The sequence below is a fragment of the Phyllopteryx taeniolatus genome, chromosome 18, assembly GCF_024500385.1.
Source record: "Phyllopteryx taeniolatus isolate TA_2022b chromosome 18, UOR_Ptae_1.2, whole genome shotgun sequence".
Classification (NCBI taxonomy): Eukaryota; Metazoa; Chordata; class Actinopteri; order Syngnathiformes; family Syngnathidae; genus Phyllopteryx; species Phyllopteryx taeniolatus.
In genome coordinates, this window is record NC_084519.1 from 14,090,454 (window position 1) to 14,108,851 (window position 18,398).

Here is an 18,398-nt window from a genome sequence, read left to right on the forward strand (position 1 = left end):
AAAGATGATCCACACACGGACATACCCGATCTTCGTCTCACAGGCGTCCTCGGTTTCCGCCGAGTGCTTCCCGCCACCCCACCTTCCACGGCCGGAGTGGGCGTCGTCCTCTCGGCTACTGCGGGTGGTGTGGAGGCGGAGACAAAGTTGTGAGTTCTCAGCGAGCGCGTCGACTCTATGTGAGAGAAAAAGTCACAGATAGATATACAATCAAGACATGGTCAAACATGTACATATCATTTTAAAACGTTTTTTTTTTTCTTCAAAAACACATTTTCAGAATAGGATTTCTACAAATGTCATGTTTATATTTGTTTATTAATACAACATTTATTTTCATATTTGGAATTATTTGATTTATTTTTGGGTGTTGGAAATAGTTTACACTCTTTTGGGGGAACAAAAAGATTGTTTTTTTTTTAACATTTGTCTGATTTTTTCTTTCTGAAACTTTAATTTTTTCTGCCTTTCTTATATTTACAGAACAAATCTAATTAAAAACTTAGAGAATAGTTGGGGAAAAAAAGACCAAAAAAAAAGTCAAAAATATTTTTGGACGGGAAAAAAATTGGAAATTTTGTCAGTTTTAAAAATGTATACAGTGGACCACTGCATACGTGTGGTTCAGTAACCGCGGATTCATCTATTTTTGATTTTTTTCCCCCCCAATGCGGTGTTCACAATCTGGCCAATCTTTTTTTAATCTATTTTTTATTATAAAGAAAATTCTGATGTTCCAAACAAAAAGAAAAAAAGGCGAGCTTACCTGTAATGTTAGCATTGTGCGCTGACGCCGACGAGGGCGGCGAGAGCGCAAAGTGTCTTGCGGCGCTGCGTGTGCGTCCCGCTGCCGGCGTGTCTGTCTTCCCGTTGAGCACCGGAGGCGTGTGCTTCGGGGGAAGGTTCTGCCTCAGGGAGGGGGGCCGCGAGGGAGGCGGCGACGGCTCCCGCCTGCTCGTCACACGAGACGAGACGCGCCTTTTCCTCTCTGGGCTACGAACAGATGGCCGGTCACGTGACTGTCGTTTAAATTAGAGGACAACCGTGCGTTGGAGTTGTACCTGGACGCCGGACTGCTGGGGGGAGACTCGCTGCGCCGTCGCCTCTTGACGTGCCGCGTGGGTCGCTGGTCCGGGGTGGCGTGTCGGGCCTGGCGCTCGGCGGTCCGTCGGGTCAGCTTGTCCGTCAGGCCGTGGATGGCCTGGTAGTCGGCCAGGATGGAGCTCATGTGCTCCTCGAAGAGCGCAGACAGCCTCAGGCTCATGCTGTAGATCTGAAGAAACAAACACACACACACACACACATAAGCTACAGTGGAACCTCAGTTACTGAACGGCCCCGGTTCACAAACATTTCGGTGTACGAACACATTTTAAGAAACCTTGTTTCGCTTAATGTACTGTTTTCAGTTTACAAACAGTTTTGTAGTCGACGTGCAAGGCTCAATTCTGCTTTTCTTCTGCCGCGTAACATCACTGGCTCAGCGGACATCAAGCTCAGCACGTCAAGCACTAAATGTATCTTTGTTTTTTGGCCGTGGTATACCTTCAAAAACTGCCAGCGACAATGTAATCAGGAATCTTAATCATATATATTAATGTTGAAAAAAAAGCTTTGTTCCCCATTATTCAGGGAGGCTAGGGACCGCGTTTATACTGTAGTGGCTAAGATACGAGTGCCTTGACTTACGAGTTTTTGTGATTTGAGCCCTGACTTGGCCGAATTTTTGTCTTGCGATATGAGCACAAATTTGAGCCCCACAGAAGAACAACAAGGAAGGACAATACATTCGATGCACATTTTCCATGTTTGATTGTCATGTGGAGAGCAAATGTTAACGCATAACAATTCTGTTGAGTGCAAATTTTCTTGTGGTTAAAACACATGCGTGCAGGTGTACTTCTCTCACCCTGGACTTCTTACTGGGCGTGTATGCTTTGGAGTTGCTGAAGATGAGGCGCCCGTCCTTGCAGAGCTGGATGGGCGTCTGGTACTTGCCTGCAGTCAGCGTGTTGAGGACCGTGCCAAAGTCCATTGGTGAGTCTACGATCTGGAGGTAATCCTGGCACAGGAACAGCAGGACAAGTGGGTTAATGACTAATGAATGACCATATACACACACACTAACACCACAAAATAGACATTTGATACACTTATCTATGATCAATCCCTGATCTATCCATCATTGATAGACAAACGAGACATTTTTTGTTCTTACCATGTCACCACTGTATTGTTATCCTTATACATCAAAAATCTAAATATCATATTTTGATTTGCACATGCCAGCCCACATATATTATATATATATATATATATATATATATACACACACACACACACACACACACACATACACACACCCACACGTATATCTCAAGGTATTTGTAGTATCCATCCATGTTGTGCCTACCGGGTACTCCTGCAGGTCCACGGGTTCTCTGAAGGGTTCAGAGTCCTCGCACTGAAAGATGAGGTCCAGCAGCTCCTTGCAGCGTCCTCGCCACGCTTGAGGGTCGTACGAGGGCGGCCGTGTGCGAAGACGCCGCCTCGTCGGACGCCGCTCCTGCGCGCGAGATCATCATCACAAAGAATAAGAAACCAGGTCACTCGGACACGATGTAGCGCAGTGGATCGAACTTTTTAAATCAAGTACCACCTCAGAAAAATACGTAGCGCCCCAACTACCACCGGCATGACACAGTAGTACAGTAGTTAACTCCTTGAAATCGGTTGATAAGATTTGTATTTTATTTTTTAGGCAACATGGTGGACGAATGGCTACCACATCTGCCTCACAGTTCTGAGGACCCGGGTTGAAATCCGGCCTCGCCTGCGTGGAGTTTGCATGTTCTCGCCGTGCCTGCGTGGGTTTTCTCCGGGTACTCCGGTTTCCTCCCACATCGCAAAACCATGCGTGGTAGGTTCATTGAAAACTAAATTGTCCATTGGTGTGAATGTGAGTGCGAATTGTTGTTTGTCTATATGTGCCCTGCGATTGGCTGGCAACCAGTTCAGGGTGTTCTCGCCCAGAGTCAGCTTAGATAGGCTCCCGCATGCCCGCGACCCTAGTGACAATAATCGGCGTGGAAAATGGATGGACGGATTTATTTTGTAGTCAATGCAGTGATTATTTCACATAGCTACCACTACACTTTAAGAAGGACCGATGTAGATAGAAGGAGAGGAGACCTTGTGGTTTTGCATGGAGGTGCCTGGCGTACTCGTGTCCTCATCATCATCCTCCTCATCCTACATGGAGAACAAACACATTCATCTACTTATACTAAATTTGTATTTATTCTGTGCTTTGAGGTTCACACCTCATCTTCAGAGTCAGAGAAGGTGGCCTTCTTCAGGGTTTTGTAGAGTGGCATTAGGTCTGTCACACTTTGGTCCCTGAGAAAGGAAAAAAGTGTGGAAACCTGCATTGGTGGCTTTATTTTTAGAGCGAAACCATCAAAAATCACAGTTTTTAAACATTTAATATTTACTACAGCGCAGTGATAAAATGGCAATGAATAAGTCATTTCCTTAGTGACTGTCTGATTTCCTCTTCTGAGTTTTGTGACTGACAGATTGAGTTTTGTCATTTTATGTGCAAGATATAACTTATTTAATGGTACTTTTAATTGGCTGCAGCAAAATAAAGAGAATACTATTCATCATTTGCTTGAAGGGTTGTGACAGAAGTTTGTTGGACACCCTACTCACTTAATGAACTGCAGCATGAGGTCGGAGACAAACTTGGCAGTGGTGACGATGAAGGAGCCCGGCTCGTTAAACGTTTGAGCGTTGTGCTCCACGTAACGAACTTCCCACATCAGAGAGGACAGTCGTCTAAAATGAGCCAACGGACAAAGGCACATTAATCCAGTTATAAATGCTATCACACACGCGCTCACATTCAGATACCTGTAAAAGCGTTTGACCAGCCTTTGGCGTATGGTGCTGAGGTCCGTGATGTAAGCCACCACCGTGCAGTAGGTGGGGTACGCTTGAAGGTCCACTGGGAAAGCAAACGGTGCCGCGATGTCTGAAAATAAACAAAAGTTTGTGTTCAACTACACACTACATTGATAAGTCTTGTGCCTGAGACAATTTGAGACAGTTGAAAAAAAATATATGGATATAGGCATCAAATTGGAATTGGGCAGTTACACCTACAGTGTAAATCCAGCCTATATGAGAGGATAGGAGAGAGAAGGATTTCGAGAGCCGGCCTTTGTAAGGCAGTTACACCGAAAAGTCATGAGAGGGAGCAATTGCAGCAGTTTTCAGGGAAATGAAAGGCTCAACAATAGAAACGGTGTAATGTGACATTACACTGTTTCCCGTTATAACGTAGTTCATGGTTCGCCATGCCACCTATATTGCAGTATTTTAAAGTGATAGTTTTTATGGGTTTTTACAGTATACAGGCAAGTTCGCATTTTACAGTTGTGCGGCTTCAGTGTAGTAAATGGTAAATGGACTGCACTTATATAGCGCTTTATCTACAGCCTCACATTCACCCACTCACACACACATTCATACGCCAGGAAAGGCGCTGCCAGGCCCACTGGGAGCAAATTAGCGTCTTGCCCAAGGACACTTCGACATGCGGACAGTCGTAGGCGAGATTCGAACCAGTTACCCTTCGGTCACTGGACGACTTGCTCGACCTACTGACCCACAGCCGCCCTTTAGTACAATGTTGTGCCGCAACATGCCATTAGCCCGCCTGCCGTCCATGGCATTTTTTCGTATGTTGACATTAAGCTAGCAGATTTTCAATTTTTGGTGTTCAAATATCCAATGTTTAAATCTTTTTAGTTTAATGTCAGTTTTATAGTAAACTTCAACCAGAGGTGAATAATAAACAGCTTGATGATTACATACTTTGCCTCTTATTTGGAGTACTGTGTGAGCAAGAATCTTCTTTTTGTTTCTCAAAGTGATGTTAAACGATATTCTCTGATTTCTTGACAGAGGGAGAACAGGTGCTCAGGAATACTTTACAATTTAAACTTATTAAAACACACTTTTTAAAGCGTATGGGAGTGGTAAAACAGTTTGAAAACGTTTTTTGTATGGTCTCTATACAGCAGATTTTCACCTATTACAAACCTGGAACATATCCCTGTGATAAACAGGGGATCACTGTAAATCACACAAAGATGAAGCAACAATGGGGCCATTCTATCATGCCGATGACCTCAACATTTTGACTCATGTTACAAGAAGCAGCTTTGTTTAGCATGACGAAACTGGAATGAGGCAAGGCGGGACAGGAACCATGATGACGATGATGTCCTACCCAGGGTGCAGAGCTGGTCAATGGCTTTGATGATGCGCTCGCACTCGTCGGCACGCGTGCGGCATCCCCATTCGCCATCCAGCGGCACGTACAGGAGTTCGCGGTGCTCCTCCTCCGTGAGCGGGACACTTGTGCCCAACTCGTCAGGGAAAGAAGCTGAGGAAGAAAAGACGCACGCTGGAAAAGTGGGACTTACGAGACGTTTGTTGTGTGTTTCAAAGACTCACCCTCATCAGGAATGAGCTCCATATCCCATGGACTCATCTTCTCGGTGTCGCCGTTATCCCAGCTGGAACCAGAGAAAAAGTTTTAGCGACAGGATTTTCCTTCTAACATTCAAAATGCTAGTTTTAAAATGTATTTTTTTCGGATGTATCTCATTCAATGTGCCGTTTCACATCATGTATATCCTTTTTCAGATGGACAACAATAGCTTTTGTTAATGTGGTCAATGTACAAGTTATACAAATATATATACATTATTATACAAATTATAACTATGCCAAATTTAACGATTTACAAAAAAATAAAGCACATTTTGTGTCCGTAGCATTTTTTAGACCTTTGAACGGCAAGGATTAACTGCATATTTTAAGGATAATATAGGCAAGTCAGTATTTAAATATTGCAATCGCATTCTTACATTATCAATGTATTATAAATCATTGAATTAAGTTAAGTATGTAACCGCTGCCAACCACTTGGTGAAAAACTAGGTATTAAAATAGTAAAAATGGGTCCTGACCCACCAGTTGACAATCACTGCACTAGACCACCAAGCTGCATAAACATTCTCTCCAACATCATACACAACAGGACTAAAATGTTTGTGCGATGTTACCAGACGTTGTAGCATAGAAACAAGCTGTCGGGGTACTGCGGCTGGTACGGCTCGTGACTCTCGATGGTGCCGAACCACCATGCATCGTCGATCACCGAGCGAAACCTGTCGCCTGCACACAGGAGATCACGCATGAATGTGTATCCGCTTTACGATAACAAACCTGCACGTTGATACCCTACCTATAGTCCACTGCCGCTTCCTTGCGTTGTCAAACTGCTGCCGCAGCACCAGGAAGTCAATGACATCTGGCATGTCGTGGTACCTGTGACACACAAGTATCAGGGTCGCCTTTAAATTAAAAAAAAATCCGTAGATCCATCCTTTTTTTTATACCGCTTATCTTCAATGGGTCGTGGTGGGTGACCGGGACTATCCCAGCTGACTTTGGGTGAGAGGCAGGGTATACCCTGGACTGGTTGCCAGCCAACCACGGAGCACATATAGACAAACAACCATTCACACTCACATTTACACCTATGGACAATTTAGAGTCTTCAATGACCCTAACATGCATGTTTTTGGAACGTGGGAGGGAGCCAGAGAACTTGCAGAAAACCACGCAAGCACGGGGAGAACATGCAAACCACACACAAGATTCAAAAACCCACAACTGCAGAACTGTGAAGCATTTGTGCTAACCAGTCGTTCACCGTGCCAATTTTAAATACATAAATAAATACAAATAATTAGGAGGGTGGCTTGGGATCTTTACTTCATGGAGAAGGATCCTCCAGTCAGTTTGCCGGTGTCCGGGTCCAGGAAGGCCAGTTTGAGGCAGCATAACGTGGGCAAGCCCACTTCGTATTTTATCCCCACAATCTTCATCAGTTCCTGCTCCTGACACGCACAAACACAAAAAACACACATAACACACACACATTATTTTAATGATCTGATGAGTAAAACCGGGATGATTAAAAAGTCCATCCACCCATTTTCTGAGCCGCTTATCCTCACAAGGGTCACGGGAGTGCTGGAGCCTATCCCAGCCATCATCGGGCAGGAGGCGGGGTAAACCCTGAACTGGTGGCCAGCCAATTGCATTTAATTGATTAAAAAGTAACTATTTTAAAATTCCCAGGAAATAAAATGTAGAAATGCACAATTAAATTAACTGTAAAATACAATATGCCCTGTATATTGATTTGATTGCATATTTAATCACTATAATTTAAAAGATTAATTTAAACTAACTTGAACTATAGCAGGAAAAATAGCAAACGTTACCTGTCCCTGCCTCCTAAAATTACTTTAAATGATATTCAAATCCTTTAGAAATGTTATATTTTTTACATATTTGTGTTACTCCTTATCGTATTACAATTTGAATTGATTTTTTTTGTGTCCCTAAGTTTACGCTCAGTCCTGTTATCCCCATTATCATTATCCCCAACCCCGGCATGGTCCACAGAAAGTTGAATCATTCAGATCCGCTTTAGGCTATGGAAAGGCTAAAAGCATCCGAGTGAGATATAATTTCTAGAATCCCAATAAACTGCATGTTTTAGTTGGTGGTGTTAAAATATTTTGCTTGTTTTGTAATTGACTACCTCTCACATGTAGCACACACAGCAGTACAAACTCACTACTGACGATATGAATACATCATGGACCCAAGTTGTTAGGAGTGAACATTGCAGCAGCCACAAACATTTATTGCCTCTCTTTTACAAAGGTCAGGAAAATTATTTTATTATTTTTTCTGAGACAACTGTTTCAAAGTAATAGAATTCTCTTACCCGCAGCTCCATCTTGTGCCAGGGTTGCTTCTTAGGATTGATGCTGTAAATCTTCTTTTGTTTTGCCATCTCCACATATGCTTCGTGGCCCTGACGGAAGTAGTACAACTGCACGCACACAGCATTACACGAGATGTCAAAACAAGCCGTTTTATTATCTTGAAACAATGCCCCCGTTTTTTTGCCATAAGGAGAAAATACATTTTTCATGTAGCTCCAGAGTACAGAAAGGTTTACATTTGTACGAAATACAAATGTATTCCTCCTCTCCCCATCACTATTACATGCCCAGTACCCTATTCAGTTCCTTTATTTAACATCCCATAGTGACTACTTGAGGAAACGCTAATGGGCTCAACGCTAATATTAGCAGCTGTGCAAACTAGCTAAATATAGAGTTCAGTGAGAAACATCCAATGCACCTGCAACTGAAGAATTAAAGGCCTCACGCCCAAAAAACGCCATTACAAGAAAAACAAATGATTACTTATATAAGCATTTGTACAAATAAAGGTATGGTACTCTCTGTGGTTGAGTAAATAAACACCCAGTATGTGAGGAAGTATGGGTGTGTGCGGCTGTTCTAGTTATGCTAACCGAGTCAAAGCTTAAAACTGCCTTGTGACAAACACCCAAAACATAGTTGAACAAATAAAAAAACTCTCCACAAAAACTTCCCGCTTTCTTCCGTTGACAAAAATCAAATATTACTTGTTAAATTGTATTTGAGAAAAGAAGAAACTGGTAGGCAATATTTTTTTCTTCTGCTGTAGAAAGAAATTAACAACTTTGTTCAAAAAGACAGCGTATATAAGTTTCTTACTATGAATTTTTATTCTATTTATTTATTGTTGTTTTTATTTTTTCAAACAATATGCCGTGTGTTGCTGTAACAGCAGAATCTTATCTTAATGTACCTCGTCTCCCATCTGTGGAATATAAGGACACCTCCTGGGAAGCAGGTCTGTGATCCAGGAAGAGGGAAGCCACTCCTCCAAAGTTAGCCCTTGGTCCTGCAACTCTGCTCTCTGTCAGATAACACATGATTTTCTAACAAATCAGACTTCTTTATTTTATTTTTTTGGAAGATGACAAACCTTCCTCTTCTCCTTTGGCTTCTTCTTCTTTGGTAGCGTGCAGTCCTTGTCGGCTTTGTCCTTCTTGCGTTCTTTCTTGGGATCTCGCTTCTTGTCGCCATCTTCTTCCGAGCTGCTGCTCTTCTTCTTCACCTTCACGCTTTTCTTGGGCGGCTCCAGGTTGATGCCTGCGTCGGCCGTCCAGTCTGAGTAATCGCTTGAGTAGTCACTGTGCGGACAAGACGACAATGTCAAGATGGAGTTTGTGTCCTCATTTACATACATTACAGTGGCTATGGACAGTCACGGTGACAAATGTGCGCTGACCTTGAACTGGGGCTGATCATTAGCATTACTCATCGTTAGTTACACTCTTACCAAAAGACCAGTGAAGCAATTACGTTTTTCGGCTCATTTTATCATGTACAATTTACAAATGTTAAGTTGTTAAGGATTGTGCTTTTTGTTTTGACAAACGTGAATATTTTCCAAGAGAAAGCACAGTTTTGTTTTGTTTTCTGTAAAAAAATAAAAAAAATAATTTAATATATTATTATTATTTCTATGGAAGTTGATGCAAGTGAATGCTTTGGTATCAGGAGAAATATAGAGAATCCATGTAGGGGAGGGACCAAATTATAAAGTCATTGTCATTTGCTTTCTCTATCAGCAAAGGGGTTAAAAAAAAAAAAAATCTGATTTCATCTGATGGCCATAACGCCCAGCCAAACCTTGAACTGCTGTGATCATCAGGCCATGGCTCTTTTTGCTCCTCATCCTTCTCCTCTTCTGACGAGTGTCCGTTGATCTGCCGCACCTCCGTCTCGCCCTGATAACACACAAATTTGATACCTTTAGTTGAATAAAAAAAAATGGTAGACAGTTGAAACAACTTAGATGCGCACTCTTTTTTTCTTCTTAAAGCATAGCCAAAGTGTCAGATCGGGACTCGGCAAATACTCAAACTCAAGCGCCTCTATTTAAGGAAATCTTCAATAGAGCCCAAACATGCATATGTTTGGTATGTTCTACCTCCGAAATGCTGTCATCATCGTCAGCTGCCTCGGCGCTCTGCCGGCTCGTCTCCTCCACAGCTGCTCGGGTCTGGTAACCGTGGTTACCCTGACTCCGCCTCCCCTCATCAGCCACGCTCTCCGAAGTTGGATGAACCTGTGAGCCAGGAATTAGTAAAGACCGAAGCCATCGGGACTGAGTCCATTAAACAACCATTAGCGGGACAATAATCAGGTCAGGAAAAATGAGGCAAGGTAGACCTTGACCAAGGTGAGTTTGTCGCATCTTATTATCTCCACCAAGGAGATTTTTTTGTTATATTGGATGCAGACATGTTCCTCCATTTTTTAAAACCATTACAGACCAGGTGTTGCTTTTGAAAAGTCCACAGCAAGAGGGAAGCCATTTTGAGAGGAATTGTTGAAACAAAAAGGGAGGGCCGCTTGAAGGATATGTGCGTGGGGCTGGGGGGATTGGTTAAAGATAAAGAGCCCACTACATTTTGGTGTGGATATGAATCAAACATAAAATACATACTTATTAACATTTTCTTTCAGAGCTCAGTGAATAATGCAGTAATTATCAATATTAGCCCTTTCATATACATCTTCATTAGCCATGCCAATAGATGTTCAATACAGTATATACTCAATAGCACAACAGGAATGAAGAAAACATTGCCATTTACAAACATGAACAACTCTTTTTTTAATATACCCTATTTCGGGGTTTATTTACTCAACTGCTCTGTTCAGAATAATATTAACAAAATATATAATACATATTTGTATAATTTTGTTTTCACCAGTGAGTAAATATGAAGGTGTACAATTTTGTACCTTTGGCGGAGGTCTGTGCTCTACACAGTGCCATTTATACCGTTTGTCTATAAAAGTGAAAGTACAAGAAGGTTTGTATGCTAATGTGTTAAAAGTCTTACTCTGCTCTCCTTGGGCAGGGAGTGGATGGTGCGTCTCCGGCGTTCTGACTGGTAAATGTTGATCTCCTCCTCCCCTTTAGCCTCTCGCCAGTTCACCTGTTTCCTTCACGATCAACACAGACACACACACACACACACACACAGTCAGCACACAAAGAATCCACAGTAACAAAAAAGTGTACAGTGATTCCCGCTATAATGTGGTTCATTCTTCCTGCCCCCACTAAAGCGCTGATTTTTAAGATACCATATTTCATGTGTTTTTATAGTATACAAGGAAAGTCCGAATTTCATCATCTTCAATGTAGTACCACGCTATGCCAAAGACTTCAACTGGGAGTTACAAAGCAGGTTTTGCCTCTTATTTGGAGAACTGTGAGCGAGAGGGTCTTCTTTTCATTTCCTCAAAGTGATTTTGTACAATAGTCGCCCATTGTTTTGCAAACGTGAGTACGGGATACTTTAGAAAGTTCCTTTTAATACCTTTACGTGTGTTTTAATAAGTTCAAAAGTGTTTAAAGGGTGTGGGAAGGGTAAAACTATCTTTAAAAAAAAAGACGTGTCCCGATCCAATATTGATATAACTGAAGTGAACTTGAATTGCTATTTTGCACTTTAAAAGTATAATTTGCCTGTATTGGACTTATTGTGTGTTGCGTTGTTGTTGTGCCTTACCTGACTGAGGCGTCCTCCAGCTCAGGCACCAGCACCCGGCGGCTCCATGCTACCAGGTCTCCCTCAGTGGCCATCTGGCTGCGCGGAGCGTTGCTGTGCATCTGCCGCACGCCCTCGATCTGCCCGCTGCGACGGAGGCCCACATTAGGTGGTGAGGGCACCTCTGACGGAGAACCCACAGACGCTGAAGGATAAAATGGCAAGAGAACCAGTAGCTTACATTTGTGATGACATAGGTAATGCATGGTATGGCCCTTATATGTGATTCTACAACATTTTTACTATGTTTTGAAGGACATGCGTCATTGCCATGCCGTCATTTGCAGTGTGCCACCAACCGGGCCAACGCGGCAAATGAATGCTGCTTATTTCCATGAAAAAGTGAATAATGTAGCTAATTTACTAAGCCTCAGATATAATTCACAAAGAATAAATACCTCTACCGACTCGGGAGCTCGCAGTAACAGCAGCAGCAGGTGTCTCGTTGGAGCCCAGCCTCTGGTCCTGCTCCTGCTGTAATCTCTGGATCATAGTGTCCAGAGGACTGGGGCCGTCCACCGCCTGCTCGCTGACCACTTGGTTCAAGCCTGGTAAACAGACCCAAAAAAATAAATACGTGTGAATGAATACACGGGCTAACTACGGCGTCTGTTACAGTAGCCCTTCACCTTTTTAATTATCTCTTCATTATGAGCAGTCAGTAAGTAGCATTAAGTGGCTTGTTAATTAACAAAGTGTAGTTGTTCCCCTAAAGGAATCTCGTTAAGTACATTAAAAGTCAAATAACGTTCTTGTGTTGGCAGATGATAACAATGATATCTTTCAGTCTAACTGGAAACGTCTTGTTTGTAGACAACCACGACAATACTACCGGACAACCTCTGAATATTTTACATTATCAAGAGTGCAGTATTATTTGTTCCATGAATTTAGAATTTGGGGGGGGTAATTAATGATTTATTTATGTAAGTTTATATTTATGAAAACATTCTATATATCATGAATGAATTTATTTAATGAAAATATTTTATGTTGCACGCAAAGACCTGCAAAAAGCATTTTTAAAGTAATTCTGTTACCAATTAACTGATCAAATAAAAATGTTAAACAGTTTGTTTTTCTAATATTTTGCATGTAAAATCATTTATTTTGATGAAAAATATGTTTCTCCTTTTTAATATTTATAATTGAATTATAATTATTCACGCAATTATTTCATACAATAAAAATATATTTTAGCATTTTATTATTTTTACAATAAATCAATTGTTGAATGAAATATTTAATGAGATAAGAACCAAATAGCTAAATTAATGCAATAAATATTACAGGACTCTGGAAATAAATGATCTTAACGTAAATGGTCTGTGGGCCAGATTAAAGAACAAAATCCAACAAAACAAAAGGAGGGTTGACGGCATCACACTCGTACCTGAGGAGGTTACGCCCATTTGTGGGATGAGCTGCTCGTCCCGGCAGCCCTCCCGGCCGGGCACCAGCCGTTGGTATCGGGGTGGATGGGGGTTGCCGTCCACGTCCACCAGGAAGGGAGGAGGCATGAGGTGAGGCGCCTGCTGGGTCTGCTCGTCCAGCACGTAGTTGTTGGCATCTCGGATCAGCGGCCGATAGTCGGTGTGGAAGAACATTTGGTCGGCGATCTTGAATACAGCAGAATAGTTTCAATAAATCCGATGACGTCATTACACATGTGCATGTCCGCGCGTGTGACCTCACCTTGTCGTACTTGCTGCTGGATCCGAAGCCGAAGATGAGCAGGTGACCGTGGGAGTCGGTGGCGGCAAAGTGTTGACCGTCTGGGCTACACTTGCAGTCAAACAACGCCCCATGCCCCTGACCCTCGATCTGGGGAAATGCAGACACCTGTCAGTTTATTAGGTACAACTCAATGACCTAAGAGTGTGTCATAAACGGTGTTGTGACTTTCAGCTTCACTTGCATGGTTTGGCATGGAGAGACCAGACTTAGGTCTTCAAAATAAGAGGCGTTGTTCGGCCAAATTTTTTTTGCTTTGACTTGCAGGCAAATTTGACATATGAGCACTGTATGGTGGCTGCGAACGCAACTCAACTCACTTCTCAACAATCTGTAGATTGGCAGATTGTCAACAATTCTTCCCAAGAGGCTTCAGGCCTCACTTAGTTGAAGTTTACTGTCAAATTAAATATGAAAAGAGAATTACACCTTGCGTATTTAAAACAACCAAATAGCTTAGCCTTAGAAGTCAGTTTAGCTTAATACTAACAGATAATTCAAAACACGATTTCTCTATTATGCTGCCCCCAGGTGGCCAAGGCGCACACACACCAGAAGGAGCAGCACAATCCCCATTGAATTGAAGGAAAAATGTGACAAAAACTGTTTAATTCTTTATATTCTATTTCATTGTCATTTTCTATGTTTTAATAAAGTAAAATATGCTATTTTTTCCTATTAAAAACAATACAAAACATTTTTTGGGAGGGCGCAGGAATTGATTTTTGGTAATTTCATTCATTTCAATGGGGAAAGATGACATAAAATAGGAGTGTTTTAAATTCCAAGGATTTGAGTTACAAATTAAACTCATATCTACTGTATATCTTAAATTGGTTTACTTTTACTTTAGTAGATTTTAAGACACAATATTTTACTACTCTTACTATCAATTTTGAAATAAATTTTAACTAGCAGCTGGAGCGACGCTTTGTTAGGAGCCAGTGTGCATTCTGTTGCTAAGTGTATTCATTTATTCATGCATTCCAGACGCCGAAATTGAAGTAAAACATCTGCCTCACGTGTGCGTAGGACGAAGAAGAGGAAGAAATGCAGATCTTTTTTTTTTGTCAGTGCCAGCTCACCATGTTGAAGTAGGAGCGGATCTTGAGGCCTCTGGCCAGGTCCCACACGATACAATTGCCGTCATGCCCCGCCGAGAAGAGGATGCGGGGGTCGAAGGGGTGGGGCTCCAGGACGAACACCTCGTCCTCATGACCCTGTCCAGATGAAACGTCCAGAATGAGTTTAGACATTGCTACGTCGCGCTGTGTCCTTGAAGGCGTCGTCGCACTGGAACATTTTTAGCAGTGTCGGTTACAATTTGAAAGCACCTTCTGTAAATGTACTGGGTCGACGATGCACTGTTGTTAATTAGTTAATTCAGCCCTCCCAGACAGTTTTACTGAGCAACATGAAATGTGATATGCATGTCTATCATGAGATCATGAGTAGGCCCACACAAAAAAAAGTCTCAAAAGGGCATTCCGGAAAGACACAGGAATTCTGACAATTTGGTTTGAAGCCACACTTTGAGGCTCAATACTCATCAGTCCTACAAAATCTGAAATGTTTTACCAATTGAGCCCCTGAAACCAGTTTAACTTGGCAACATGGAATTTGGTATGCATGTTTATGATGAGTAGACCCACATCAAGGTCTCAAGAAGACACCCCCATAAAGAGACAGAAAGTTTGCCATTTTGCTTTGAAGCAGCCATTTTAGGAACAATTTGGCCATTTCTAGGGTTGCTTCAAAAATGAATTCCTCCTTGAGATTTTGTCCGATTGCTACCAAATTTGAAGCTTGTATGTTAAACAGATGGGTGAGACTAATTTGCCGAAATTTTAAGTTTGGGTCATTTTGTGTGGGCAAAGCAAGGCTACGAAATTTGTTGACTCGCCATAAAACAAAATCCTAGTAAGCGGAGTTTGAAAATCCAACCCCCGAAGTGAGTTTAACGGATCAACATGAAATTTGGTAGGCACGTCTATCACGAGTAGAAAAAGGTTTCAAGAACCCATGCCTGAAAAGAAACAGGAGTTGTGCCATTATGGTTTGAAGAGTCATACGTACCATCAGGACATGAACCAGGTTCCCGCTGATGGAGTTCCACACCTTCAGTGTCAGGTTGTTGGCTGCGGTGATCACCATGCTGTCGTGGCGGTCCCACGCCACCATGGTGACCTTCAGCTTGGTCACCTTGTCTTCCAGCGCTGGGGGGTTGTACTTTCTGAGAAGCCCCATATTGTTATTTTACAAACAATACATGCAATGCAATCAATTTATGTTAGTCTACGTATATAATTTAGAATTAAGGGCAGTTCGAATAAACGGGGGTTCACAGTACACTACACATACCCTGGTAATTTGGTCTGCATATCCAGTAGAATGCTCCTCCAGCCTTGAGGGTGCAGCTGCCAGATGCGCGCTGTGCCGTCCCTGCTGCCGCTCACAAACCTTAAAAAACACACACACATTCATGCAGTAGCTAAAGTAACACAAAAACTCTTAAGTAAACAACACCTCACATCCAACAACTAATGTGTATCCAGTTCATGTATAAGCCAATGAGTGAAGGAGGCATTCCTGCTGACAAGTCAGTTAGTTACCCACAGCTTCCATAACAACAAACTGCAGTATATGTGCTACAAAAAAACAAACAAAAAAATAACAATAACTCACTTGCCACACAAGCAGACACACAAACTTACCGATCACTGCAGTGTGAGAACTGGATGCTGTCAACTTTGTCCTGGTTGACAAAAAATATGGAACCAGTCTGAGTAAGACAGCTTTCCAAATTATGCTATTTCCCTACAAAGTGGCATCTGCAATAATAGACACTGCACCCCAATTCTGTACTACTTAAACACATAATGACCACAACTCAAATATAAAGTAGTCCTCCCTTTTTTTCTACATAACGTTATTTCACTGTGCCTTACAATTATTTATTGGGTACATCTTTTAGTTATATTTAATATCGTTTTTTTTATTTGTTTCTATTCCCCATTTTTGATGGGAAAACTTGGAGTTGGACCCCAATTCTGTTGTACTGTATTTGTAGCATACAATGACAACAAAGGCTTTCTATTCTATTCTATTCTATTCTATCCTTATTTTTATTTTTAAGATGCGTGATAGGTTTACTCGTATGCCTCCCACTTATAAACACTTCACTCCTAACAGATGCCTGACACAATCGGCTATAGGAACTAAAATGAGTCTAAATGTCCACTGGTTTTACTGACTGTATGGGACTCCAGTTCTGAGATCTTCTCTGGTTGTCCTGAGCCAAAGTAGTACACCCTGATGATGTGATCCGTGCTTCCTGTCGCCAGGAACATCCCACCTGTATGAAAAAAAATATTCTTCTATTCAATTTGGTATTTTAAAGTCATCTCATGGTGTACAAATGCTGTAGTTTTATGAAAAAAAACACTCTTCTATTCAATTTGGTATTTTAAAGTCATCTCCTGGTGTACAAATGGTGTAGTTTGTAAACAAACAAGTTTGAGATTAAACAGTTGTTTTCACCTGCACTGAAGGAGGAGCACATCATCTGGACGCCGGGTCTGGAACGCTCAGTGAACTTACTAGGCCTCTGACTGGGTGCAAGGGAAAAGATGATGTCATCAAAGACAGCACCACCAGTGATGGCAAAGGAGAGGAAAGTGCCATGACAACCATGGAACAGGAAATGGAACTTAATATGAGTGATACAATGAATTATTACTATGTGGCAATACCTATAAAACAACACCAAGGGATGTAATTAAACACCTTCCTGATTCCTCTCCGTTTCTGTCAGATGTCAAAGGACAAGCGTTTCACTTCTCTGTGGAATTGCTTCAGAGTTGTAAATGTTATATTGTAACTTAAAATATTGCCTCCTGTTACATTGTTTCTTTGGTACCCCAAAAATGTTCATGGGTCAATGTGATCCACTGCAGTTTGACTACTAGTGTTTTCATATTTTTTCAAATAAAACTTTTTTTCTGTGAATATTGGAGCATCAATTTAGTCAATATTGTCTCTCTGTCTTTTTAAGACTTGAATATTGAGATATTATTTATTGTTTGGATTGTTTTAACTGTATGTTTGTGACTATATTTTGGGGTATTTTAACAGTGCACTTTGTGACTCCACTCTTTGAGAAGTGGGAAATATTTATTTTCATACTTAATATACCATGTGAATTCAAAGATATTTTAAAATATAGAGAATAGAAACAGAAAAAGAAAAAGGCCAGCAGAAGTTTTATTCAATTTTTATTATTATTTCTTTTGCCTTGAGTTTTAAACTTTAAAAGGTTCAAATTGACCCGCAACATAACAAGGAGGTTTTAATAAAGGAGATGAATTCATTTTATTCACATTATTTCCTAGGGGAAAACTGTCAAATTGCGTTCATCTTTGGAGATTCCACTGTATTGGCCATTTGTTCATAATAACATTATTATTTATATACATTAAAGAAAATGTAAGAACACTCATTACAGTGGCATCTGTGTCTCACCCGAACTTGAGTGTACGTGCGTCCCACTGCCAGAAACAGATGGTGCCGTCGGCGCCCGTGGAGGACAGGTAGCGCTTGGAGCCACTACACAGAGGAGAAAACTGCAAACACAAGCAGTATATCATAATAAGCTGATATAATAACCACCATAAAATACAGTGAACCCCTGTTTATCGCAGGGAATACGTTCCAAACCCACCCTTAATTGATGAAAAACCACGATGGAGACCATTTAAAAATAATAATAATAATTTTGATCCTGCCACCACACGGTTTAAACACATTTCAACTTATAAAAACACACTAAAGTCTTCGTTGGCCCTTGTTCTCACTCTCGCTCACACAGTTCTCCAAATTAGAGCCATTGCGTGCTTGCTTCAAGCTGTTTGTCACTCCCAGTTAAAGTTTACTTTAAAATTGACAAGACAAAAACTTAGAACATTTTGGAGTTTAAAAATACAATATAGTCTCCCTAATCATATAATTTTGTCTAACAAAAGTCCGCTAGCTTAATGCC

The 18,398-nt window shown here is 41.4% G+C and overlaps 1 protein-coding gene across 1 annotated transcript in view; it reads right to left on the minus strand.

Moving 5' to 3' along the window:
* phip (pleckstrin homology domain interacting protein) overlaps positions 1-18,398 on the minus strand; it is a 31,740-nt gene that overhangs the window by 4,910 nt on the left and 8,432 nt on the right. Inside the window, exons 9-39 of the mRNA XM_061753474.1 lie at positions 17,882-17,982; positions 16,901-16,971; positions 16,615-16,715; positions 16,075-16,115; positions 15,722-15,820; positions 15,437-15,593; positions 14,446-14,580; positions 13,322-13,450; positions 13,020-13,245; positions 12,025-12,174; positions 11,588-11,771; positions 10,913-11,015; positions 9,991-10,128; positions 9,690-9,787; positions 8,980-9,187; positions 8,800-8,910; positions 7,883-7,990; positions 6,856-6,980; positions 6,323-6,405; positions 6,141-6,252; positions 5,527-5,588; positions 5,300-5,455; positions 3,916-4,036; positions 3,715-3,840; positions 3,324-3,399; positions 3,193-3,252; positions 2,414-2,566; positions 1,910-2,062; positions 1,062-1,273; positions 767-993; positions 26-175 (exon numbers count right to left, since the gene is read on the minus strand). Coding sequence (XP_061609458.1) covers positions 26-175; positions 767-993; positions 1,062-1,273; positions 1,910-2,062; positions 2,414-2,566; positions 3,193-3,252; positions 3,324-3,399; positions 3,715-3,840; positions 3,916-4,036; positions 5,300-5,455; positions 5,527-5,588; positions 6,141-6,252; positions 6,323-6,405; positions 6,856-6,980; positions 7,883-7,990; positions 8,800-8,910; positions 8,980-9,187; positions 9,690-9,787; positions 9,991-10,128; positions 10,913-11,015; positions 11,588-11,771; positions 12,025-12,174; positions 13,020-13,245; positions 13,322-13,450; positions 14,446-14,580; positions 15,437-15,593; positions 15,722-15,820; positions 16,075-16,115; positions 16,615-16,715; positions 16,901-16,971; positions 17,882-17,982 — 3,976 coding nt within the window. The remainder of the gene's footprint in view (positions 1-25; positions 176-766; positions 994-1,061; positions 1,274-1,909; positions 2,063-2,413; positions 2,567-3,192; positions 3,253-3,323; positions 3,400-3,714; positions 3,841-3,915; positions 4,037-5,299; positions 5,456-5,526; positions 5,589-6,140; positions 6,253-6,322; positions 6,406-6,855; positions 6,981-7,882; positions 7,991-8,799; positions 8,911-8,979; positions 9,188-9,689; positions 9,788-9,990; positions 10,129-10,912; positions 11,016-11,587; positions 11,772-12,024; positions 12,175-13,019; positions 13,246-13,321; positions 13,451-14,445; positions 14,581-15,436; positions 15,594-15,721; positions 15,821-16,074; positions 16,116-16,614; positions 16,716-16,900; positions 16,972-17,881; positions 17,983-18,398) is intronic.